The 25,608-nt window shown below is 42.3% G+C and overlaps 2 protein-coding genes across 3 annotated transcripts in view; one reads left to right on the top strand and one right to left on the bottom strand.

The window, feature by feature from the left end:
- Positions 1-747, bottom strand: part of LOC141568683 (ATP-dependent chromatin remodeler CHD1L-like) — a 30,678-nt gene extending 29,931 nt beyond the window's left edge. The window contains exon 1 of the transcript XR_016021767.1: positions 621-747. The gene's annotated coding sequence lies outside the window, so the exon portion shown is untranslated. The remainder of the gene's footprint in view (positions 1-620) is intronic.
- A 1,951-nt stretch (positions 748-2,698) lies between these two features.
- LOC141568682 (flavin-containing monooxygenase 5) lies at positions 2,699-21,907 on the top strand. 2 transcript variants are annotated; one of them, XM_088799537.1, is made up of 9 exons: positions 2,699-2,843; positions 3,306-3,482; positions 7,564-7,752; positions 9,149-9,311; positions 10,056-10,198; positions 12,134-12,333; positions 14,733-15,085; positions 18,078-18,150; positions 20,434-21,907. In XM_088799537.1, the coding sequence occupies exons 2-9, from the start codon at positions 3,348-3,350 to the stop codon at positions 20,777-20,779; spliced, it is 1,602 nt and encodes a 533-aa protein (XP_088655663.1). In that variant the 5' UTR covers positions 2,699-2,843; positions 3,306-3,347; the 3' UTR covers positions 20,780-21,907. The 2 variants fall into 2 exon arrangements, with proteins under 2 accessions (XP_088655663.1, XP_088655664.1); XM_088799538.1 differs by lacking the exon at positions 2,699-2,843 and adding an exon at positions 2,900-3,053.
- The last annotated feature ends 3,701 nt before the right edge of the window (positions 21,908-25,608 follow it).

The following is a 25,608-nucleotide window of genomic DNA, read 5'->3' as shown; positions in this document are numbered from 1 at the left end:
CTTGCAAATTAGCAGTTAGCCCAAACAGAGAGACAATTTGAGTCCAAGTTTAAAACCTTGTACAAGTAATTTAAAAATATATTTCCTAATTTCAGGAGTAATTAATTAGAAAACACAATTAAACCAGTAGAGCATTAAAATAAAATTACATTTAAAACTTAAAATATTAAGTTTTAAAAGTAATTCTTGTAAACTCTGAAATTGTAAAACTGATTCAGTAGGGAAAGATTAACATTCAGTTTATAAAAGTATTCACTAGTTTTCCTATAAGTACAAATGTCTAGTACATTCAAATTATCTAATTTATAAGTAACTCATTTATAAGTTAAACTTCCAATATGTAAAATGGCTGTGTAAAAACTCTCTTCACAATTTTATTTTTAAAAGATACTATTATAATTTCACATTTATAACTGAAAGCTTCTATGAAATATATCAGTCTTTAAAAAGTTACAGGTCCAAAGACCTTTTCCATCAAAACTGCTACAAAAAGCAAAATTAAAAACTCAATACCATAAACAAAATGGCAGTTTACTTATCTCTCATGTAACAGTTCAAGATCAGTAGGTCCAGATTAGAAGATGGAGTCATTTAGGGACCCAACCTGATGGTGGACGTACCCTCTTCCATATGCGATTCCCAAAGGGTTCTAGCTCCAGGAAAGGCGAAAGAGTAGACGTCCAGGGTAAACCGTGGCCTTGTAAACTTGCCTATGTCCCCATTTCTTATTCCTTAGTGAGAACTTAGTCACATGGGCACAGAGCTGCAAGGGCCACTGGGAAATGCAGTTCCTATTTCGGCAGCCCCGTCCCCAGCTACAGCCCTGATGTCTGGAAGAGGAGGAGACAGATTGTGATGAACAGCTGGCAGCGTCTGCCTCTCCTCTAGTCACGAAAATTCTGTGTTCATCCTTCTCCTGATATACTCACCCCCTCCCCGTCCAGTTACTACACCAGCTCCAGTGCCGGGACCTCTGGGGACTAACAATCCTCTGCCTTGGATTCAGATGTGGCTCCTGAGGTGAAGCATCTCGTTAACTGAACAGAAGTCACGTTCCTTCTCAAACACCCAATAAACCACAGTCTGATAGAAACAGTGATTGAGCGAGATGCTCCTTGGCCCTTCCACTACCACAAATCTTGGAGAGCAATAGAATGAGAAGCTAATTTTCCTGAAATCTCAAGGAAGATACATTTAAGTAACAGAAAAAAAGAAAAAGAAAACAACGCTTTTTTTCTTTCAGGGAGAAAGTAGCGTTAGACAGAAGGAAAGATGTTTGGGGACAAAAAGCATTCTATTTGCTGGTAATCTGTGGGAAGAGAATAGTGAAATAAACGATTTCTGTAGCAAAGGGAGAAGACAATTCAGGACAAAAGTAAACACCAGCCTTTTTTTTCCTTAAATAAGAACTTTTAGATTAGGTCATCTTGATGTGACTACTGAAAGAGTCATGACATTTTGATAAATAAGAACCACATCCGAAAGACAGAACCACATCAGAAAGCAAAATCATGTTTTTTAATTACTAAGAAAATGGGTAAAACTCCATCTTTGAGGCTCTTCCCCCTCATTCTCCTATTAGGCTGTGTTGATACCAAGTGTCCTCCACTGTGTGTGTGTGTGTGTGTGTGTGTGTGTGTGTGTGTTTACTATATTTTCATGTAATTCATACTATATATTGAGCAGGAATCTTTCTGACGGAGCCAAGTGATTCCCCAAACCAAAGATTTATTTTTAAACATGTTTCAAAGTAGCTGAAACATGGCAAGTTACAGCTCAGCGAAAAGCAGTTCAAGTAAAGAGTTGTCAAGGCAGGAGTTAGGCAAAAGGGGGTGCAATACAGAGACGGGAAAGAGGGGCAGGACTTGTGGCTAAATAAGTAAAAACATCCTCATAAAGGAGCAGTAGGGACAGTGATTGGAAGCCCAGGCTTGAAGTCACTGCCTGGTTTGCATCCCCCCTGCCTTTCTACTTACTTGTAAAACGGGGTGATGATAAGTATTTGCCTCATAGAGCTGCTGTCTCGATTTTGTATCCATTCCCGTGAACGCTTTTGAACCATATTATGTAAGCCCTTGAGTAATAACTATTAATTCACAAGCGATACTTTTCAGGCGAAACCAGCAAGTGAAACACCAGCACTGCTATGGTTGGCATGCAACCATCTGGAGCAAAGTTGACTCAGGGAACAAAGACAGATGGCATCAGCCACAACCTATCTCTCTAAAACCCCTGACATCTTTCAAAACGGATTCCTGGGTCGGATGGGCCCTGATTCTGACCCACTGAGTGAAATCCTACATCCATCCTATTGGCCTTTACTGCATGACTTTATAGTTGAAAGACTTAAGTTACATTTCAAAAGTGGATATTTTATGTTTTTAATTACACATGAACCTGCATGAGAGAAAGCGCTTTTAAAAAGTATGTTTATGTTATTGAAATTTCTGCATTTTGGTTTTCTGCGTTAAACTAACTCTAAGTCCCTCTAAGTAGGAAACACCAGCGCCCACTCAGTACACGGGTGTTTTAAAGTAAATTCTATCAGTAGCATACAACCAAAGATCCAATCTATGAGGTGGGGGTTAGGGTGGGGGTGGCCGAGGGGCCGGGAGCTGTTTTAACAGATCTCCTGAACGGTAGGAATTCCCACTTAAACTTTTGGCGCAAGGCTTGCTTTGAGGTTGTTGACAGTTTCATTTCAGCAGGAGTTTGTCACTTTAAGGCAAATACCAGGAAGTTGAAAGTGGTAACAAAGGGGAGGGGAGCAATGGGGATACACTGCAGCTCCCACCCCAGAGTGAGCAGTTGAGAGTGCGGAAAACTGCAGCTGAAAACCAGAGGTTGTAAGATTAACTTTTTCAGCCCAAAGCAGGTTCTACCCATGTTTATTCCCGCTGAGGGAGGGAATGGGTGCCGCTGAGTGGGCGGGATGTTGGCTGAAAGAGGAGGTGCGGGAACAGCCCCTCCCCATTAGCTGTTGCTGTTTGCACTTTGCTGCTTTATATTTCATCCAAAACGGCCAACAGTGCAGAGCAGCCTGTGGATCGCAGGTGAGGGGTCCGCCCCGTGCTGCAGGCAGGAAAGGCAGTGAGATCCGGTTTGACCACAGAGCTCTCAGCTCTGGGCAGGCCTCTGGGTCTTGCAGGCCCAGGCTCCCCTATCCCACAGGAAACAATTCCCTGCGGCTAAGACAGCAGAATCTGGCCTTCCAAAAGTCACCTGTTGTTGCAGGATTTATTCGGATTCTATGTCCAAGGTCTTCCTTGAAAGGTGTTAACTGTCGTTTGTCATCCTTTCTTTAGGACAAGCTAGTTGACCCAGCCCTGTGAAGATCCCTGGAGACAATGACCAAGAAAAGAATTGCAGTGATTGGGGCAGGCGTGAGCGGGCTGGTATCCATCAAGTGCTGCCTGGAAGAAGGCTTGGAGCCTGTCTGCTTTGAAAGGACTGATGACTTCGGAGGGCTCTGGAGGTTCCAGGTAAATCTGGTTCTTTAACACTTGGGACCCTCGCTGCAAGCAGGTGCATGAGATATTTATCTCATGTCAGGAAATATGATGGCCTTGACAGTGACTAAGTCTGTTAGAAGTCAGCCTGCTGACCTCTTCTCAGCAGCTGTCACCTCTCTGCAGGTTCCTCTTACCCTGGGCTGGCAACAAGATGGGACACAGGTGTCATTTGTTTTTGCTCTACTGATGTTTAGGAAAATGGCACAGAGATCGTTTACATTTAAAGATTTTTGCTGCTATCCAGAATGTGGTAACGATGGGGGGAAGGGCAACAAAATAAAAAAACATTAGAAAATGTAAAGTGATTTTAAAATTTCAAGGGTTGCTCCTGGTCTGCGTTAGTAGGTAAGTGATCTAGACTACCTGATACAAATCCTTCCAGGACTCCCCCTGTTCAATCTTCTCTGACCTTCTTTCCTTTTTTTGAATTCTGGTTCACTTTAGATCATTCTCTAATAATCATAGTCCTTTGGTACAATATGTAACACAGCTGCCTTTGTTGATTTGAACTTTTACTTCACTTGAGAAATCAAAACAGCAGTTTAAAGTCCGTCTTCAGAAGTAGGCAGAGGGCACCTGTGACGCGGTTTTCTTCTTGCGTATATTCAGTTTTAAAGTCCAGTTGCTTTAATGTGCACATGCAGCCCTATAACTTCTTACTAACAGTCAGGAATCATCCACTTAAATGAAAGTTACGCTTATTAGTGCCATAGAATATCAGCCTCCTTTCCTGATCTCCACAGTGAGCTGCATTGTGTTTGCTTTTAAACAAGCTCACTTTCCAAACCAGGAAATGGCATTGAGGTGTTCAGATATGTTTCCTATTTCATAAAAACTAACACAGCGTTGACCAGCTACTTAGAAGTGTTTTCACAACATCCCTTATTTACACAGCAGTACAGTCCTTTGGCATCCTGGCTCTGTCTTTGGGGACTAACTCTGTGTGATACGAGTCCTTACTCAGATCTAGAGTGGACACCCCTTAGCGGACCACACCGCCAATGGCTCTGTCATAATCAGTCTCGGGCACGGGCTGAAAAGGCTGTTAGTGCTTCATAATCAATAGAAAATTATGCTTTGGAGCTTCAGCCACCACAGAGTACAGAGGTTAAGAGCATAATCTGGGGTGAAATCCTGTGTCTGCACCCTCCTCGCAGTGTGATATTGGGGAAAATCAGTCACCCTCTCTGCACCTGTTTCTTCGTCTTCCATTAGGAGATAATAACAGTACCCGCATATAGTTTCTGTGGGGACTAAGTGAAGGAATAATTGTGTCAATCATTAAGACACTGCCAGGTGCACAATAAGGGCTACATGTCAGTTATCACTCAGTAGGCCCGGGGTGGGGCCCCCCAACCTAGTGTCCCTGGTAAGCATCTCAGCCAGGTTTGGCAACTGCTGACTCAGCACAAAATCAGTCAAGGGTCCACCGTCCTACCTGATTATCAGATTGTGCTTTTATCTCCAAAGCGGCTTACAATTGTTCTCTGTTAAAGACTTAAGAGTTTTTTCTGGTTTTCCTCTTGGAAACATTTCAACACCCTGTAAACTGCTTCCTTGAAAATAAATAAGCTGAATTTCATAATACAGTGGTACCTCAGTTTTTGAACATAATATTTTCCGGAAGACCGTTCGAGTTCTGAAACATTCGAAAAAAGCTGAGAGCTAGGCGTCAGGATCTTGCACTCAGTGGAAGCCGCATGACATGTTCAACTTCTGAGGCGTGTTCGAAAACTTCTGGGTTTGCGGCGTTCGTAAACCGAAAAGTTCGTCAACAGAGATGTTTGAAAACCGAGGTACTATTGTAACTCTCTGACTTATGTTAAGACAGATCACATCTGTGTCTAATATATATATATGTATATGTATATACATATTTTACATATATTTTAATATATATATGTTATATATTTTACGTACACACACACACACACACACACACACACACACACCTCTATATTTGTAGAGCCAAGTGTGATACCTGGCACATATTAGGTACCAAAAATATTTATTTTTCGTAAATGAATCCTTGAGATGCAAAATGCCTTGAGTGGGAACTAGAGACCTTCATTCTCACGTAGTCCACAGTCACACATTTGTGCAGCCTGAGTCCTAGAAACACCCATCAGTAGCTGATTAAACACATTTTCCATGCCGAAGCTGGTTTCCTAAAGACTTCCTGTATCTGAGATCGGCTTCTCTACCACAGCCTGGCTTGTTATTTGGAGACTCGCTCTCCGCAATCCTACCCCCTAACTTGTCTGTAATTTATTGGGGATTTCAGACATAGGACCATCCAAAGCCCCTTGGGATTCCACTATTGCTACCAGGTGTCCAGTAAGACACAAGGGATTCAGGGCTTCCATTTTCTCTTTCTGGGGACAGGTCCCAGGGGTTCAGTACGTATCTTTTTCTTCTCAAATATCATCACTTGCATTTTCTTATCTCTATTCTTCTTTCTCTATTCCACCTGCCAAACAGGAGTAGGATTCACCACTTGTCTCCTTTTTGTTATTGCTGAGTACTTTCCAGTAATAATTATGCCCTCTTATCCAGGGGGAGATGTCCCAGGACCCCCAGTGGATGCCTGAAACCATGGATACTACCGAACCCTATATGTACTATTTATGTTCTATACATGCATACCTATGATAAAGTTTAATTTATAAATTAGGCATAGTAAGTGATTAAGAACAATAACTAATAATAAAGTAGAGCAATTATAATAGACTGTAAGAAAAGTTATACGAACATGGTTTCTCTCTCACAATCTTTTCGTACAGGACTCACTTTTCACTGACTAGAAGCTCGTCACAGCTTCTCTTTGGCATACCCAAATTGCCAGTATCACTACGCCTGCGCTTTGGGGCCATTAGGAAGTAAAGTAAGGGTCAGTTGAACACAAGGACCGTGATACCATGACAGTCCATCTGATAACTGAGATGGCTACTAAGTGACTAAGGGGCAGGTGGCGCACACAGCGTGGAGACACTAGACAAAAAGATGGTTCACATCATGGGCGGGTCAGAGAGGGAGGGCACCAGATTTCATCAGCTACTCAGAATAGCTCGCAATTTAAAATTTACAAATTGTTTATTTCTGGAATTTTCCATTTAATATTTTCAGACCGAAGTTGACTGTGGGTAACGGAAACCTTGGAGAGCGAATAAGGGGGTACTACAGTATATATAAGTTCTCATGATATTAATTTCCATCAATTCTTGGTTTCATCAGTAATGTTCGGTCAGACTGATGTTAGAAAGTGTGCAAAGCACATTGTACTAAGTTATACTCTCTCCAGCTTGAATCTGAGTTCCCATTTCACCCCATTTTTGCTAACACTGAGTATCAGTCTTTGTTTAGTAAAACAGAGGTAAAATGGGAACACCTACAAGACAGAATCTAAGTTAGTGCATTGATTCCTAGAGAGCAATCTCACAAGTATATATAAACCCTTGCAACTTACCTAGGCTTTGAAATATATAAAATATTTAAGACTATTACTTAGATGGGCAGTTCTCACTTGGAATCTCATGTTGCTGCAATCCGGTGACAGCTGAAACTGGACATCTGCTATGGTCTGTTTGCTCACGTGCTTAGAACTGCAGCTGGGACAACTAGAATTTCTGGGGCTGTCTGCACATCTCTCCATCCCAGACAGTCTCTTCAGGGGTCTCCCTTGGGCTTCCTCGCAGTACGGTGGCCTCAGGGTATCTGGACTTCTTCTGGGGCTGCTGACTTCCACCAGAGCCAGCTTTCTAAGAGCCCCAGGCAGAGGCTGCCAGATTATTTACGACACATCTCTGAAGCCATTCAGTATCCTTCCAACTGCATGCTGTTGGTCAAAAGCAAGTCATAAAGACAACTCAGATTCAAGGTGGAGAGACTACATACAGGAGGGCACAAATACTGGGAGATATGGAGGGTGTGTGTGTGGATAACTTTTTTTAAATGGCATTACTTTCAGAAAACTTTCTGAAATGTTTATTGGCTGCTTGTAAACCAGGAAGTTATTTCTCAAGTTGCTATGAATGCTTCTGATTTACTGCAGGAAAATCCTGAAGAAGGAAGGGCCAGTATCTACAAATCAGTGATCATCAACACTTCAAAGGAGATTATGTGCTTCAGCGACTATCCGATCCCCGCTCATTTTCCGAACTTCATGCACAACTCCCAAGTGCTGGAGTATTTCCGGATGTACGCCAAAGAATTTGACCTTGTAAAGTATATTCGATTCAAGGTAGGGGATTTTGTAGGTGTCTTTGGGCTTCAAGTTGTCCGTTAAGTAAATGAATAATGTGGTTACATGTAAAGATGGCTTTGATATGCACATGTTTGTGTCCCATCCAGACAAAGACTCCACACTTTGTCTCCTCTGTGCCAGAAGAATATTCATGGAAAGGTCCCCATTTTTATATTTTGGCCCCAGATCCAGTAAACCACCTGCCAGAATGTTTCCGGTGCCTTCATGTGATACTATTTAAGTGCAATAAAACAAATGAGGGGAACTGTTGTCCCAGTTAGACAAGGGGACTGACAGGCATGGGGACTTCTTTTTCCACAACTTGTCAGCTATTTCTTGGCCCTTTTATACTTTCCAAAGTATTCTCCAATACGTGATTTTATGTGATCATAACCTCCCAATGGAGTAGTTATAGAGCAAGCAAAGAAGTTAACTGGTGAAAGGGGAAGAAAACTGAATTGGGGAAGAAAAACTTGCATTCTAGTCTTTGTTCTCCTGTTAACATCTTGTGACTTAGACAAGTAAGTTCCTCAACTTTGATGTGTCCTCATTTTCTTTTCTGTAAAACTATGACTGTACTCCATCACTTCAGTGGTTTCTTCCTGCTGTAAAGTCTTCCACGATTTTTCTATCATTTTCAGCCGCAGCCATAAAAGAACATATATTTCTGACAGCTGGCAACAAGCCCAAATCTTCTACCTTTTATTTCCTGGTGATAAGAACTCTTAAGATTGACTCTCTTATCAACTTTCAAATATGCCACACAGCAGTGTTAACTATAGTCACCATATTGTACACTACACCCAGGCATTAGTTATTTTATAACTAGAAGTTTCTACCTTTTACGTAAATATTACATAAATATTATTTTGCGTAAATGACCCACTGAGATGTTTTTCTGCTCCACTAGGAAAGGGAGCCCTACAGCTCAGCTACACGTTTAAGGCTACACAGCGAGAACAGGACTTGGGAGTAAGAAGACATCAGAGGGTCTCACGATGTCTGGGGGTCAGGGGAGGAAAAGGCATTGAGCGCATGGAATGTCTTAGTGTCTCAGAAGCACAGAAACACAAATTTTAATGAAGTGTCACATTGCCTTAGGGCCTTGTCCAGGAGAAGTGGTAGTTTGCATGTTTCTAGAAGCAGAGGAGAGTGCAAAGTTAGCCTGACAACTGTGTTTTATGTAGCCTGCCTCATGGAAGTTTTCTCACTCTGACCATAAACCCCCAAAAAGTTCTTATCTGTGGAACATGAAAATCAAATATCCCTGCGTGAGCCCTACCATGATATACCAGCCCTTTGTGTGACGCTCTGTAAGGAGAGTGGTGTCGGGGACGATGCCCACTGTACAGGCCACGGGTACAGCCCCTGTGGCCATCGCTTTTCTTTGCAGACCACTGTGTGCAGTGTGAAGAAGCAGCCTGATTTCCCCACTTCAGGCCAATGGGAGGTGGTCACGGAATCTGAAGGGAAAAAGGAGGTGACTGTCTTCGATGGGGTCATGGTTTGCACTGGCCACCACACCAATGCTCACTTGCCCTTGGAAAGCTTCCCTGGTGAGTAGCCTACCGGGCAGGGAGACCCTTGAACCGTGCCTGTGACCTGACCCCGAGAAATGGGGGGGTTTCCATCTGAGTGATTACTTATCCTGATTCTGCATATCCTCCAGCAACACGGTGGGGTAACTGTGTTACTGCCCTTTGGGACCTGGAGACAATGGGGGTTTGGGAGAGTAGAGGAAAGTTGAGACGGCTCTATATCTACTTTCACAATGACTGTAGTTTTTCTAAGAATGACAAGCAAGAACATGGAGTCGATCTGTATTAGTTTGGATGAGGACCTTTTCAGCAATTGAGGAAACAGAAATACTGAGTGTATAGGAAGAAATTAAAGCTTGAGGAAAGAATTTATTACAGACTCATTTGGAAAAAAAAGAAGCATTCTGCGTACACTCCAGACTTTATAAAAACATATGCTCCAATTGAATGGGAGTAGGTATTTAAGGAGGATGAACAGACAAAAGAGAATGGAAGTTTTCCAGAGTAGTTTGGATTTCTGGTTCTACAAGTCCAGAAACAAACAGGTCCTGAATGAAGGAGACTCTTACGGGAAGCAAACCAAAGGTTCTGCTCGGAGGCCATGGGGAAAGAAAACAGGCAAAAATGTCCAGAGGCAAGAGTGCAGCTGAGTAAAGTGAGAACGTGTGGAGAGTGTAGGCTTAAAGTCTACACACTGCCAAGAAAAATGATTTGTCAAACACCATCAGGTAAGGCGTCTGATTGTTTTCCCTTCTCTTGCAGGAATTGAGAAGTTCAAAGGACAGTACTTCCATAGTCGAGACTATAAGAATCCAGTCAGTTTCACTGGAAAGAGAGTCATTGTGATTGGCATTGGGAACTCTGGAGGGGATCTGGCCGTGGAGATTAGCCACACAGCCAAGCAGGTTTGAATCAGCAAATTATTTACTTTGTTTCACTGTGGAAGTTGAAGGTGGACCCAAGGGGGAGTATGGAGACCTGCACAGAGCTGGTCAGCGCGGATGACAAATGCAGGGCTTGCTTGCATTGCCTCACTGGCAGCCAAAGTTGCCAGTTAGATTCCCATCACCCAGTTGGCCTCACCCTAAGGAATGAGGTCATGACCACAGAGGGTGTTCATAGTCCATTGGCCTTCCCTTCAGAGTGGGCCTCGGCGTTGAAGGAGACCAGTAATTGCTGGGAGAGCTTCTTGGAATGCAGCGTTCAGAAGTGTGGTATTCTGCTGGCCAGCAGGTGTGCCAGGCTCTCACAGAAACACCCAGGGTCACTAAGCTTGGCACTCAGGATGGTGGGGAATTTTCTTCTTCACAACCTGGTATTATATTATATTATTATTATATCATATAAGATCAGTATTATATTACATTAAAGTAAGACCGGGTCTTGTATTAATTTTTGCTCCAAAAAATGCATTAGAGGTGATGGTCAGGATAGTTCTTAATTTTGGGGAAACACGGTAGGAAACCTGTATTGAGGCTCCGAGCATTGACATTCCTCACATACGTATAAAACAAAAGTGATAGTGATTGCACACAAAACCATTTCATTCCTAAGACCATGCACGCTCTTTCAACTGTGACATCTAAAAGTGCATAATTATGAGAGCGTTAAGGTCACCATCGGTGAGAATATGTGTGAAGGTCATGATTATCCCTCTGTGGGCAGATTACCGTTTTCTTACAGCTGAGACAAATGGCCATAAGGCAATGTGTATATGTATATATACCTTACAGCTCACATCTATCTCTAGAGAGTTTTATAATGTAGAGAAAGTAGGCTCTGCCAGGTAATTCAAGGTCAAACTTTGATCAGCTCTGAACATGCACTTCAGGCAGCAGAGGACATCAAAAGACTGTCCAGTTTCCTGTTATTCTACCAGCAATCTTCAGTTTTTCCATTAAATAATCAATGAGACATTTCTTAAATACAGGCTATGGAGTCAGTCAGACCTGGGTTGGAAATTCCGCTCTGCCACTTTTACATGTATGACCTGAGGCCACTTATGCATCGTCTTCATGCCTCTCGCTCATAAAATGGGGACCACAATACCGACCACAAGAGGTTGTTGTGGTGATTAAATAAGATGCAGATAAAGAACCTGGCGTAGTGAAGTACAGGTCACGATTCTCAATAAATGGAGCTGTGATGATGATGTGTCGGGGAGACTGAAAGATGTGTGTGCCCTCCTTCCACACCAGAGCGAGCATATCTGGAGGGACACAAAACAAGAGTGTTTAACTTCAGGCTTATATTCTCACCGATGGTGACCTTAGGTGCTACCATAATTAAGCACACTTACATATTACAGTTATAGGAAATAAAGAGTTTATCATCAATAAAATTAATCAATCACAATTTTTTGGGGGAAGTAATTCAAACAATGTCAAATGCAAAAAGGACTTTGAGGGTTTTGAATTAAATGATATTCAGTTGCTTTTAGCTCTGTTGTTTCACGATTTTCAATGAGTTGGACAGGGGTAAATATCAGAGAATTTCAGAAGAAGGAGAGAAAAACTGTAAGCCAGAACAGTGAGTGGTGTCTTCATGGAAGAGCCAAACTTGATCTGGATCTTAAAACTGAATAGGCTTTGGAGAATTAAGGGGATAGGCGTTTTCAAGGAGGTATAATGATATTAAAGAGAAAGGCAGTGGTGGTTCAGACCAAGACATATTTTTGGTCAGTGAACACACCAATTTAATTGTAAACTTACTGTTTGAGAAGGAAAATGGCAGGAAACAAAAAAACATTGCAAGATCTCAAAAGCCAGACTAATGAGGTACTTTTACAGGATGACGAGCCAGAGAATGGTAAAAGCAAACCATTTTTTCTAATGTCCCAGGTTTTCCTCAGCACCAGGAGAGGGGCTTGGATCATGAATCGTGTGGGAGACCACGGATATCCTTTTGATTTGTTGTTCTTTTCTCGACTTAAAAATTATCTGACAAAGATTCTTTCTCAATCATTATTAAACACATATTTGGAAAGACGGATGAACCAAAGGTTTAACCACAAAATGTACGGCCTGAAGCCTAAACACAGGTATGTTTCCAGGATGGCAGTGGGGCAGTAATGGCCAGGACACAAAAAGAAGGACTGTTCACATAGGCTAATAGTGGAGCTACCTCTACACATACATTAAGAAAAGCCACAGAATGTGAGATCAGATTTCTACCTTGTCCCCACAGAAGCCCAAGATCTACTGGTCTGTAATCTTCGGTCTAGAACTCACCTTGGCATCAACCATTTGAGCATTTCCCCAGGTACCAGTTCTTTTCCATGACACCCAGTGACGACAATAAAAACGTAGCAGAGGGCAGTGCATCAATCATTCAGCCTTCAACACTGAGCACCTCCTATGAGCCAAGCATTATACTGGGCATGAGAATATAGAGATTAAAGACCTACTAGGAGTATTAATACAAATAGTAACACCTCACCTATCTGAGGACTTCATGCAAGACAAGCACGAAGTTAATGGTGTTAAATGGTTACAGGCATCATCTCATGTAATGCTCACTACAGCCCTCCCTATAGCTTGGTGTTTCAGCTCATTTTACAGATCTAAAAATTGACACTTAGGGAAACTCATTTGCCCGAGAGCACATAAGAAATCAATGGCAGACCCGAGAAATGGATTTTACCTTAAATACTCTAATAGAAGAGAGACAACAGAATAAGACAGAGAAATGCATGGCATGTTCTGCGGTATGAAGGGTGGGAGTCCTCACACAGCCAAGGAAGGAGACTGTGAAAGCATTTCTAGAGCTAATTTTAAGTGCTGGTTTCCCTCCAATTTTAAAAAATGTTCAGATTTACTTAATACAAAATTGTACGTACAATGAGCACACATATATGCTTAATTTAGAGTCACCTATTAACAGTTTGCCTTATCTGCTTCTTCTTTCCCCCTCTCTCTAAAAATTGATCCGTACATAGATAGCATACATATTACATGCATCCATGCATATATACATATACATTTTTTTTCTCTGAACCGTTTAAGACGAAGTTGCAATCATTAAGTCATTTTACCCTAAATTATTCAGCATATATTGCCTAAGAAAAAGGGTACTCTCCTATATAAATGTAACACAATTACCACACTAGGGATATTTAGCATTGATAAAATATCATTATCTAATATATCACATATCCAAATTCCCCAAATTGCCCCTATAATGTATCTTTATACCTTTTTTATTTTTTTAATCCAGGATCCTCTCAGGTATTTCACCACAGCATTTAGTTGTCATGTGTCTTTCTCTTAATCTGAAATAATTCTTCACTTATAAAAAATCCAAGCTGATTGTTTTACGGAAATTCTCTCCATTTGTACTTGCATAGTTATTCTTCCTTTATTATGTTCAGATGAAAATTTGTAGCACAAATACTCATAGGTGTGTCTTCTCGGTAGCTCACATCAGGAGCCACGTGCTAGCAATTATCCCACATGAATGAGGTTAGATTTGATCACTTAGAAAAGGTGGTATCCATCAGGCTTCTCCTTGGTAAAGATATTTTATTCCTTTGAAATTAGTCAGTGGGGTGATACTTTGAGGTTGATGGCCCAACAAGTTTTGAACCATTTATTTCACCCAATTGAGGAACTGTAGTAGCTACAATTTTGGTCATTACAAAATAAATTGAGGCTTTATGGAATAACAAGAGATAGTCAAACAAATAGGTTAAGGAAGGAGCGTTCTAATTATAAGTACAAGATCTTGGGGTAGCAAAAAATATGCTGTGGGACCTGTGTGTCGTCTGGTTTGGTTGGACTATATGGCAAAGACAGAAGGTAACTAAGTTCATCCCCAGGCTCACTGGGCAGGTATGTGAAAACCTGTGTATGCTCTGCTAAATGAAAAGTCTGGAACAAAGACAGTCCCGAGCCATTGAAAGATTTTAAGCAAGTGAGTGACATAATAATAAATACATTTTGGAATAACCACTCCAAAAATGATGAAGAAGATAGATTGAAGGGGGATGGAGCACGAGGCCCTAAAGACAACTGTAAAAGTGAGATAGAGACTACATAACACTATTCTGGGATGTTAAGAGGAGAAAGGAAAAAGGCTTGGTGGCTAGCTGTAAGACTCACAGTTTTATGACTTGGGCACATTATTATTCCTTGAGAAATCACACGTGCACTCTCCAAATCAGACCATTCTTCCTTCAGTTCTCCAACATCTTCCATCTCAATGTCATCTACGGTCCAACTTCTCCTCTGAGATCCTGACCTGTGCCAACATACATTAGACCTTTCCCAAATTTCAGGGATAGCCAAGAGGGAGACCACTGGCATATTGTATAACCACCTCCATCAAAGTAGAATTTTACCTATGTGTTACTGATTTCTCTCTCCTTCCTTGCTCCCTCTCCCTGCCTCCCTAATGTTCTCTCATATTTCTCCTTCTTTTGGTCTTTATCACCATTCACAGAGCCCTGAGTCAGCATCCAACAGTCAATGATGAGCTGCCAAATCGTATAATTTCTGGTATGGTGAAGGTGAAAGGAAATGTGAAGGAATTCACAGAGAACGCCGCCATATTCGAAGATGGCTCCAGAGAGGATAACATTGATGCTGTAATCTTTGCAACAGGCTATACCTTTGCCTTTCCATTTCTTGAAGATTCTGTCAAAGTAGTCAAAAATAAGGTATCCCTGTATAAAACGGTCTTCCCTCCTAATCTGGAAAAGCCAACTCTTGCAATCATAGGCTTAATCCAGCCCTTGGGTGCCATCATGCCCATTTCAGAGATCCAAGGACGCTGGGTCACTCAAGTATTCAAAGGTAAGTGATCATGCAAGTTGAATACTTAATAACTTGGTAGTATGTTTAAGTTCTTGCCTTTAAATAGCTGAGACAGTATGTATGGTTATAACAGTGCCTGACACAAAATTAGTGCTCAAAAATTAATTATTGAGTGAATATAAAGTACTAGTTTATAACCATGGACATATAGTCTCCTGGGAATTTTCCCAAAATAGACATGCTTTGCCTCATGGTGTTTATTTCTTAAGTCTGGGGTGGGGCTGATATAAGATCTTTGAGAAAATGTTTCCCAGGTCATGCCAATGTACACTCTAGATCAAAATCCCCTCACCTAGACTTTAGACACCTGCGATATATTGATGAGGCAAAAGAAGTGTATTTTCTTTCATTACTGGTAAAATGAAATATAAAAATGGTGTGATTTGGTTTCAGCCCAAAAATTAAGACCTGGTTAAAGACTGGTCCACAATGTAGAAGACTCAACCTCTCCAATTCTGACTTTCCCCATTTCATAGCCCCTCATTCACTTTTGGCTAGAACATGAGAAAAGACTTTGGTGTTTGGAACAGAGGGCTCAATGTGAGTCAGCAGAATGATATGGTTTGCAAAGGGCTTAACTGTACCTAGCGTCATTAAAAAATTATAATGTCCTACAATGTAAAATTGTTCTCTAAACAGGTCAGAGCACACCCAAAAACATGTTTTAAAGGTGAAAGTGGGGTGCAGTAAAAGGAGAGCAAGGACGGTTAAGGGATTTGAAAATGTGCCATTTTAAACATAACTGAAGAAGCTGGAGAGGATTAGCGTGGAGAAGATAAGATTCAGGGGCGATATGAGGATTCAAATATCTGAAGAGGTGTCCGGTACCAAAGGGGATTGTATTTGCTCAGTATCTCTTCAAAGGGTGGAACCAGGACCAAGGAGTAAAATGTTGAGGATTGCACAATATCATTAAAAAGAAACGAACAATTTTTTTTTCTTATCAGCCGGTGCCATTTTAAGATGGAATGGGCTGTCTATGAAATTGTGAGGAATCCAAACAGAATAGGAAGACAATGAAAACGGCTGGATGGCCATTTGACCGAACCAACATGGAATAGATTCAAAGCTCAGGACGGAGAAATCAGATGAGCTTTAAGGTTCCTTCTAACAAAGAAATTATTTGATTCTATGGTTGTTGTAATAGAATTTGCTACCATTAGTAATGTTTAATTAAAACTATTCCAATTTCTGGTTGGAATTACAGCTTCCTCCTCCCTAGAGAAGATCTTCAATGGTAGCAGAGTAAAAAAGAAGCAATGGAGTTAGCATTGATAAATCAAAAACATTTCCAAATTACCCCAAAATCCTATCATTTTTTAATTCTTTTCAGTTCTAGACAGTAGATCATATACTACTTGAGAACACTGGACCAGGAATCAAATGCAAGGAACCCATGAAGTTGGCTTAATTCCAGTCATATTAAATGGATCTTTTAATTCAGTCAATTGAGTAAGAGGTAAAAGTCACATTAAATCAGCCAGAGCGTCTTAGCTTACGTTAAATAACTACGACTCTTCCAGGACCAAGTGAAGTGTTGAGCTGAAGAGGAAAAATGCAAAGAGTCTCTATTACAGCTATGGGATGAGGGGGTCTTAGGGGAAATGCACCAAAAGCCCAGCTTCCTATGCTCACAGAGGCCTGGTGCTAATTCCTCCAGCTTTCTTCTAAGACCTGGAAGGGAGGAATCCCTAGAACTTGATCAAACTTCTGACAGGAGCCCTGAGTTTTCAGTTCTCCCACAGCCCTCCTGTCTACCTACCAAATTCCTGCCATTCTCATCCCTGAATTCTGCCTTCACTGTACCCATTTGAAACTCTCGGGATCAGTTTCTCCTGTTCTTTCATGGCTGCCCACCTCAGTCTGTCCCCTTGCCCAGCCTGTCCTTTCCCCATTAAACTTCCCCCTCTGCTCTCTGGAATTACTGTGTTCTTGTCAAGGAGATATTGCACCCTTTTCTAGACACCGAACCCACTTCCTTGCCTTGACTGAAATCGAGTTTTCTTCTTTCCGTCTTTTGTAGCCCTCTCAAAAGCCCCTGTGAGTGTTATACTTTCATTCACCAACTTTCTTTCCTTGAAAAGCATATGAAATTGTATCAGCTCCCTGGATGATAAGAAAGCATTATGTCTTAGCATGGCATTCAGGTTCCTGGCGAACTGGACGCAGCCTGCCCTGGCAGGCCCATCATTCGCGAGTCTTGACCATACGTCCTACGTTCTTCTAGATGCCCTCATGACAGCCCCACTGAGCAGCAAACACAGCGAGTACTCTGGTACCTGTACTTCTCCTGCTGTCACTGCTTCATATGCTCCCCCCCATTAGTCCTTATTTCTACAAGAAAAAATGGTATTTGCTCCCTTCGTTAGTAGAGTATCGAAAGCTCTTATATAAAGAATTGTGTTTATTAGACTTTGTAGTCCAAGCCCAGCCCCGTGCCTCGCACATGGGAGGATTCTAATAAATATCTATTCAAACAAAGGCCAGTTTAGCTTTAGAGGTAAATGAAGATAGAAACTCTGTAGCAGACACTTGTCTGAGGATCTGACCTTCTGAACTACGTTAGCCAACTTCCAGGTATGTGAAAAGGCTGGACTGGACTTGAACAGCAGAATGGCAGCCACGTCTCATTTCTCTTGGAAGATTATCTTTACACAAAAGGTGGTGGGACATGTCAGGAGTCAAGAATGTCAGGATTACCTAAGTACACCCTGCCTAACGCCTGAGAGCAGACCGACACACCTACTGGGACCCACTTCCAAGGAATTATAAGTCAGGCTCACCTTTCCCACCTGGTTAAACTCTTGGGAAACCTCTGACCTTCACCTCTTCCTTGTTCAACAATAGCCTGCAGCTCACACTTACTGACTTTAAGGAATTCTTTGAATTCTCCAGAACGCAGTACTTGTTAATAGGATTCTAGTTCCTATGGAGGTAACTTCACACTTAACTGTTCGGCTTTTCTCCTTAGGGCTGAAGACATTACCCTCACAGAGTGAAATGATAAGAGACATAACTAAGGCTCAAGAGAAAATTGACAAAAGGTAAGAAACTCTCCCAGGAAAGTAGGTGCTTAGTTTCTCTACTCACTTAGTTCTTAATAAGAGCAATAGTTTACTGTATTTATCTTTCTCATGTTAGTTTTCAGGATTTAGGTTACATTCTGAAGGAAAAACAAATAATCGTTTGTGACAAGAGAATGGAGAAATAGCACCGAGAGGTTTGTTATGGGTGAGAAAGAAGAGACAAGCTGAGGAAAGTGTTGAAAAGCCTATGTTTAGGGCCTGAAAGAAGAGTCAAGTAGGAAAACGCACATGGGGAGAAAATCAGGTATATTGTTTTTGCAAGGACTGCTTCAAGTGCTAGTAGAGCTGCCACAAGACAGAAGAGCAGCAATGAACTACTGAGGGCAGATATGGTCGAATTCCAAACTGCAAGTAGATTTACAAATCTGCAGAGGCCACCGGGCAGGCCGTCGCCAGGGAACAGCATGCTCGGGTCACAGTGGCTCCTGGTGTGAACAGCCTGTGATAAGGGAAGGTGGTACGTCGCTGATTGCTTAGTGCTTGGGTGACACAGTCATTTAGCATCTGAACTTCAGAACTGAGCTTATTCACTGGGTGACTTTTATTAGACAAAGTGGGAGCTAGTGGCAGATGTCTAAACCTTAGGGGGAAAGTCAGAGGCAGGATCATTGCAGGTCCAGAGAGGTGGTTTTCTTCAATTGATTGTACTGGCGTTACTGTCCCCTGCCTCGGAGGAGGAGAGCGTTTTTATTCCACCCTGATACCCTTGCCACGTGCTCTCCTAGTTTTTCCTTCCTTCCACTGCCAAACTTCTGCAATCCGTATTCTGTGTTATATGCTCTAAATTCTCAGCCTTTTGTCCCTCCTAAGCTCCCTGCACTGTGACTTCCGTCGTTTCTCCTGCAACTGCTATCTTGAAGGTCATCCAGGGCTAAGTTCATTTTCCTCAATCTTACTATGGAGTTTGAGGTTTGAACTCATCCTTCCGGAGTGCTTTCTTTCTTTGCTTTTCTGGCACTGAAATATTCTACTTCAACTTTCCTCCTCTCTTTAGACATTTGTCTAGCCACCTTCAGACTGAGCTGTCCCTAAGGGTATAACTTAACCTTTATGGAGGGTTAACTACCTACACATAACGTTTTGTATGTGTGTTTATTGACTCCCTTTGTGAAACCTTCATGACGAGGACAGCGTTTCACCCAGTACTACAGGCTAACTGCACGCCTACCAACCTTTGGGCCGGCATCACATCCACAAGGGAGAGTCTCGAATTCTGTCCTATCTTCTTTCTTCTAAACTTTAGTTCCATTTCAGTACATTCCTATTTGACCATCTTTCAGTTCCATTTCACCTGTTCTACCTCAAATTTACAGTCGCTCAGTTTTCCTCTCCTTGTTTTGGATTCTCTAATCCTAGGAGCCCTTCTAATCTCAATTAGCTTGACCTGGCTTTTCTCTTACTACCTTCTGTCCACTGTTCTTTCTTTCATTTTCAAAATAGAAAGGATAAGAGGAAGTTATCAGTTAGCTTTCCAAATCCCACTCCTTCCACACAGGTATTGCTATTACCACACTTTCCCTCTAAAAAGCCCTGTTAGCTCTTTAGATCTATACTTAGTGTAATCAGTCATTCCATTTGGCTCCATTGGGAGGGGGGTAAGTCATTCTCCCCCCTCCCTTCCAGATTCTGAATTAACATTGGGAAGTCCTGCACTGTGGACCCCACCACCACTGCCCTCATAAAACAATTGAGGGTCCCAAACTTGAGAATTTTCGTGGTGGGTTCTCTCTTTCTGATGACATCCGAGTCCCCTGGATCAGAATCTGCCATCCTTGCGTCCTGTATGTGTCCTTGTTTTCCACACACGCCTCCGCTACTGTAGGTGGTGCCTACAGATATTCTATACGCACATTCTACACTCATTCCTATTTTATTCCTTCACTCTGATGTTCCCCTGACTTGTAACACTTTCCTCTTTGTTCTCAGCTTATCTATATCTGCCATATCCTTCAAGGACTTAGTATAGCTCTGTTTTAACTACCCACTTCTGCATTGCTATTTAGCAGTCTGAAACCACAAGATTTGCCAAAAGTCGTATATTCTTCTGTTTCATGTGTGTCTATCATATCTCCTCCAGTAGATTATAAAGTCCTTAAGGACAAAGACAAATTTTACCTTTCTTATCTATTTTACAGGGCTCCTAGCCCAATATTGATCCAATAACAGGTACTCAGAAAGCACTGCTTGATTTATTGACTGTCTGACTGTTGACAACCCCGGCTTCTGTCTTGTGTGTTTCAGGTATGTGGAGAGCCAACGCCACACCATTCAGGTAGACTTTATAGATATCATGGATGAGCTTGCTGACCTGATGGGTGTCAGGCCCAACCTGCTGTCCCTGGCCTTCACCGACCCCAAGCTGGCATTACAGTTATTATTGGGACCCTACACTCCAATCCAGTATCGTCTGCAGGGCCCGGGAAAGTGGGATGGAGCCCGAAAAGCCATCCTCACCATGGACGAGCGTATCAGGAAGCCTATGATGACCAGACAAGTTGAAAGCAGTGGTTCCATGATGTCAACATTAATGATGGTCTGGGTCATGCTCGCTGTTGTTTTCTTTGCCATAATTATAACCTATTTTTAGCAGTTCCAGTGTCGTTGCCCCGGTTTCCTTTGGGGAGCTGGATCGAGAGATGCCTCCAGGACAACTCTCAGCTTCACATTGCCCAGAAATCTACTTTTATTTCTCTTTCCAAAGCATTAATCCTCTTTTCTCTTTTCCCTACAATGAAATCCCAGCTTTTCATTCGAAATGGATTAAAGACTTGAACCTAAGACCTGAAAGCATAAAACTCCTAGAAGAAAACATTGGGAATATATTCCTTGACATTGGTCTTGGTGATGATTTTTTGGATTTGACACATAAATCAAAGGCCAAGAAAAGCAAAAATAAACAAGTGGGACTACATCAAACTAAAAGGCTTTTGCACAGCAAAGGAAACCATTACATCATTGGTTAAGAGATCTTGCTTCTTTGCCTAATTACTCCTGTGTTTAAGGAAAAAAACCAAAAACTTGGTAGGTAGTAAGGAGTAGCAATCAATCCTTCCTACAGAATCAAATTACTTGTGTCCTATGTCTGAAACATGCAACATGAAGAGTTTACTGTGGACTGAGTTACAAGTGCTATTAGAATACAACAGTGTCATCGACCATCCCCTTATATTAGAAAAAGAACACTCTGAGAAGTTCTAAATTAAATTATAGCAAGCCGGAGGGTAGAAGAAAGAGACAAGAGAGGTTATTCAGTTAACAGCTGCGTGGCAAAATCATCAAAAGACTTGCTCACATTCCTGAATAAATGTTACAACTCGGAGTTAACTTCCAGGTAGCTGTTGCACAATTATCTAAAGAGAAGAGCCAGTAGGCCGCCACCAGCACAAGTGACCACCAGTGCCTCCATTACATTCCTACGCATGACCTTCCCGGACTGTTGCCCACAACCGGTCCTCAAGAACAAACGATTCTTCCTTACAGACTTTGCACCTATCCCAGAACTAGCCCCTCTTCACTTTTTCCCACACCCTTTACCCATAGCCAGTGCAAATTCTTTCAAAACAACTTTCATCTTCCTTCTCGAAACCTGAGATATGAAGGAGCCTGTCAATGCCAGGAGTGCATATCCCTGCCGCTGGTGGTGCAGTCGGTGCACCCCAGGACCCCGTCCTTTTCTGGCTGGCATCTGGCTCAATAAACCCTTTCTTTCAGAAAAGCTTTTGACCACAAAATTTTTTTGTTTCCCACCCCCAAAGCAGATAATCCAAAAATGATTTCTGTTTAGCTTTACAAAAATAGTTTCTCTTCCTAACAAGTTTTCCCATTCGCTGATATATAATGCGTGTGCTTCTCCTCTGATGATTTGACTACTGTAAGGAAATGTACCAGAGACGTATTATTTGGCCCAGAGAGACCAACCTGGAGTTAGAAAGCTGAATAGTACACTAGTTAAGGTTTAATGTGTTATTCCCTCAAGGGCCTTGATTCAGAGTCCTATGGAAAGAATGACAGGAACTGGGGAGGGCAGGGAGGTAACCAAATAGAAGTAACCAGACAGGATTCTGGATGGGTAAACAAAAAGTTGCAGTAAAAATGTACCTTTTTGTCTGCAAAGTGTCTTTGGTTAAGAGCCAGAAAACAACAGAGTTTATTTGGGCTGTCACAGGTCAAAGGGGAGCAGTGGAATTGATGGACTTAAGTAGGTGGGTTATCAACTTAATATAAAAATGAACTTTTCGGGGCCGGCCCGGTGGCTCAGGTGGTTGGATTCTGATGCCCCTAATGCTAAGGTCGCCAGTTCAATTCTCACATGGGCCAGTGTGCTGCGCCCTCTACAGCTAAGATTGTGAACAACAGCTCTCCCTGGAGCTGAGCTGCAGGGAGCAGCTGGAGGTTGGCATGAGTGCCATGGGCTTCTGTGTGCTGCCTCGGGCTACTGTATGCCGCTTGAGTGGCTCTTGGCCATTGTAAGCACTCGGCAGCTGGCAAGAGCTGCCGTGAGCTGCTGTGAGCGTCCAACTGACGACCAATGACCAACTCCCTCAGCCGTGGTGAGCGAAAGGCTCATAACACCAGCACGAGCCAGAGAGCTGCGTCCTACACAACTAGACTGAGAAACAACGGCTTGAATTGGAGTGGGGCGGGGGCAGAAGAAAGAGGAAAAAATAAAACAGTAAAACTCTCCAGAATTTTATTTTTAAAAGATACTATTATAAGTTCACATTTACAACTGAAAGCTTTTATGAAATATATCAGTCTTTAAAAAGTTACAGGCCCAAAGAACTTCGCCATCCAAACTGCTATAAAAAGCAAAATTAAAAACTCAATACCATAAACAAAATGGCAGTTTACTTATCTCTCATGTAACAGTTCAAGATCAGTAGGTCCAGATTAGAAGATGGAGTCATTTAGGGACCCAACCTGATGGTGGACCTACCCTCTTCCATATGCGATTCCCAAAGGGTTCTAGCTCCAGGAAAGGCGAAAGAGTAGACGTCCAGGGTAAACCATGGCCTTGTAAACTTGCCTATGTCCCCATTTCTTATTCCTTAGTGAGAACTTAGTCACATGGGCACAGAGCTGCAAGGGCCACTGGGAAATGCAGTTCCTATTTCGGCAGCCCCGTCCCCAGCTACAGCCCTGATGTCTGGAAGAGGAGGAGACAGATTGTGATGAACAGCTGGCAGCGTCTGCCTCTCCTCTAGTCACGAAAATGCTGTGTTCATCCTTCTCCTGATATACTCACCCCCACGCCGTGCAGTTACTACACCAGCTCCAGTGCCGGGACCTCTGGGGACTAGCAATCCTCTGCCTTGGATTCAGATGTGGCTCCTGAGGTGAAGCATCTCGTTAACTGAACGGAAGTCACGTTCCTTCTCAAACACCCAATAAACCACAGTCTGATAGAAACAGTGATTGAGCGAGATGCTCCTTGGCCCTTCCACTACCACAAATCTTGGGGAGCGATAGAATGAGAAGCTAATTTTCCTGAAATCTCAAGGAAGATACATTTAGGTAACAACACAAAAAAAGGTAAGAAATGTTTTTTTCTCTCAGGGAGAAAGTAGCGTTAGACAGAAAGAAAGATGTTTGGGGACAAAAGGCATTCTATTTGCTGGTAAGCTGTGGGAAGACAATAGTTCAATAAAGGATTTCTGAAGCAAAGGGAGAAAAAATCCAGAACAAAAGTAAACACCAACTTTTTTTTTCTTCAAATAAGAACTTTTCTATTAGGTCATCTTGATGTGACTACTGAAAGATTCACGACATTTTGATAAATTAGAACCACATCCGAAAGACAGAACCACATCAGAAAGCAAAATCATGTTTTTTAATTACTAAGAAAATGGGTAAAACTCCATCTTTGAGGCTCTTCCCCCTCATTCTCCTATTAGGCTGTGTTGATATCAAGTGTCCTCCACTGTGTGTGTGTGTGTGTGTGTGTGTGTGTGTGTGTGTGTGTGTGTGTGTGTTTACTATATTTTCATATAATTCATACTATATATTGAGCAGGAATCTTTCTGACGGAGCCAAGTGATTCCCCAAACCAAAGATTTATTTTTAAACATATTTCAAAGTAGCTGAAACATGGCAAGTTACAGCTCAGCGAAAAGCAGTTCAAGTAAAGAGTTGTCAAGGCAGGAGTTAGGCAAAAGGGGGTGCAATACAGAGACGGGAAACAGGGGCAGGACTTGTGGCTAAATAAGAAGTAAAAACATCCTCATAAAGGAGCAGTAGGGACAGTGATTGGAAGCCCAGGCTTGAAGGCACTGCCTGGTTTGCATCCCTGCCTTTCTACTTACTTGGAAAACGGGGTGATGATAAGTATTTGCCTCATAGAGCTGCTGTCTCGATTTTGTATCCATTCCCGTGAACGCTTTTGAACCATATTATGTAAGCCCTTGTAATAACTATTAACTCACAAGCGATACTTTTCGGGCGAAACCAGCAAGTGAAACACCAGCGCTGCTATGGTTGGCATGCAACCATCTGGAGCAAAGCTGACTCAGGGAACAAAGACAGATGGCATCAGCCACAACCTATCTCTCTAAAACCCCTGACATCTTTCAAAACGGATCCCTGGGTGGGATGGGCCCTGATTCTGACCCACTGCGTGAAATCCTGTATCTATCCTATTGGCCTTTGCTGCATGACTTCGTAGTTGAAAAACCTAAGTTACATTTCAAAAGTGGATATTTTATGTTTTTAATTGCACATGTACCTGCATGAAAGAAAGCGCTCTTAAAAAGTATTTTTATTATGTTGATAAGATCTGCGTTTTGGTTTTCTGCATTAAACTCTGAGTCCCTTTAAGTAGGAAAGACCAGCGCCCACTCAGTGCACGGGTGTTTTAAAGTAAATTCTATCAGTAGCATACAACCAAATATCCAATCTATGAGGTGGGGGTTAGGGTGGGGGTGGCCGAGGGGCCTGGACCTGTTTAAACAGATCTCCTGAACGGTAGGAATTCCCACTTAAACTTTTGGCGCAAGGCTTGCTTTGAGGTTGTTGTTAGTTTCATTTCAGCAGGAGTTTGTCACTTTAAGGCAAATACCAGGAATTTGAAAGCGGTAACAAAGGGGAGGGGAGCAATGGGGATACACAGCAGCTCCCACCCCAGAGTGAGCAGTTGAGAGTGTGGAAACAGCAGCTGAAAAAAAACCAGAGATTGTAAGATTAAGATTTTTGGCCCAAAGCAGGTTCCACCCACATTTAATTCCCGCTGAGGGAGGGAATGGGTGCAGCTGAGTGGGCGGGATGTTGGCTGAAAGAGGAGGTGCGGGAACAGCCCCTCCCCATTAGATGTTGCTGTTTGCAATTTGCTGCTTTATATTTCACCGAAAACGGCCAACAGTGCAGAGCAGCCTGTGGATCGAAGGTGAGGGGTCTGCCCGGAGCAGCAGGCAGGAAAGGCAG

This window comes from Rhinolophus sinicus, chromosome 7 (genome assembly GCF_057876585.1).
Source record: "Rhinolophus sinicus isolate RSI-liver-muscle chromosome 7, RSI-T2T, whole genome shotgun sequence".
NCBI lineage: Eukaryota > Metazoa > Chordata > Mammalia > Chiroptera > Rhinolophidae > Rhinolophus > Rhinolophus sinicus.
The sequence above is the reverse complement of the archived record's forward strand: the minus strand, read 5'-3'. Positions and strand labels throughout refer to the sequence as shown.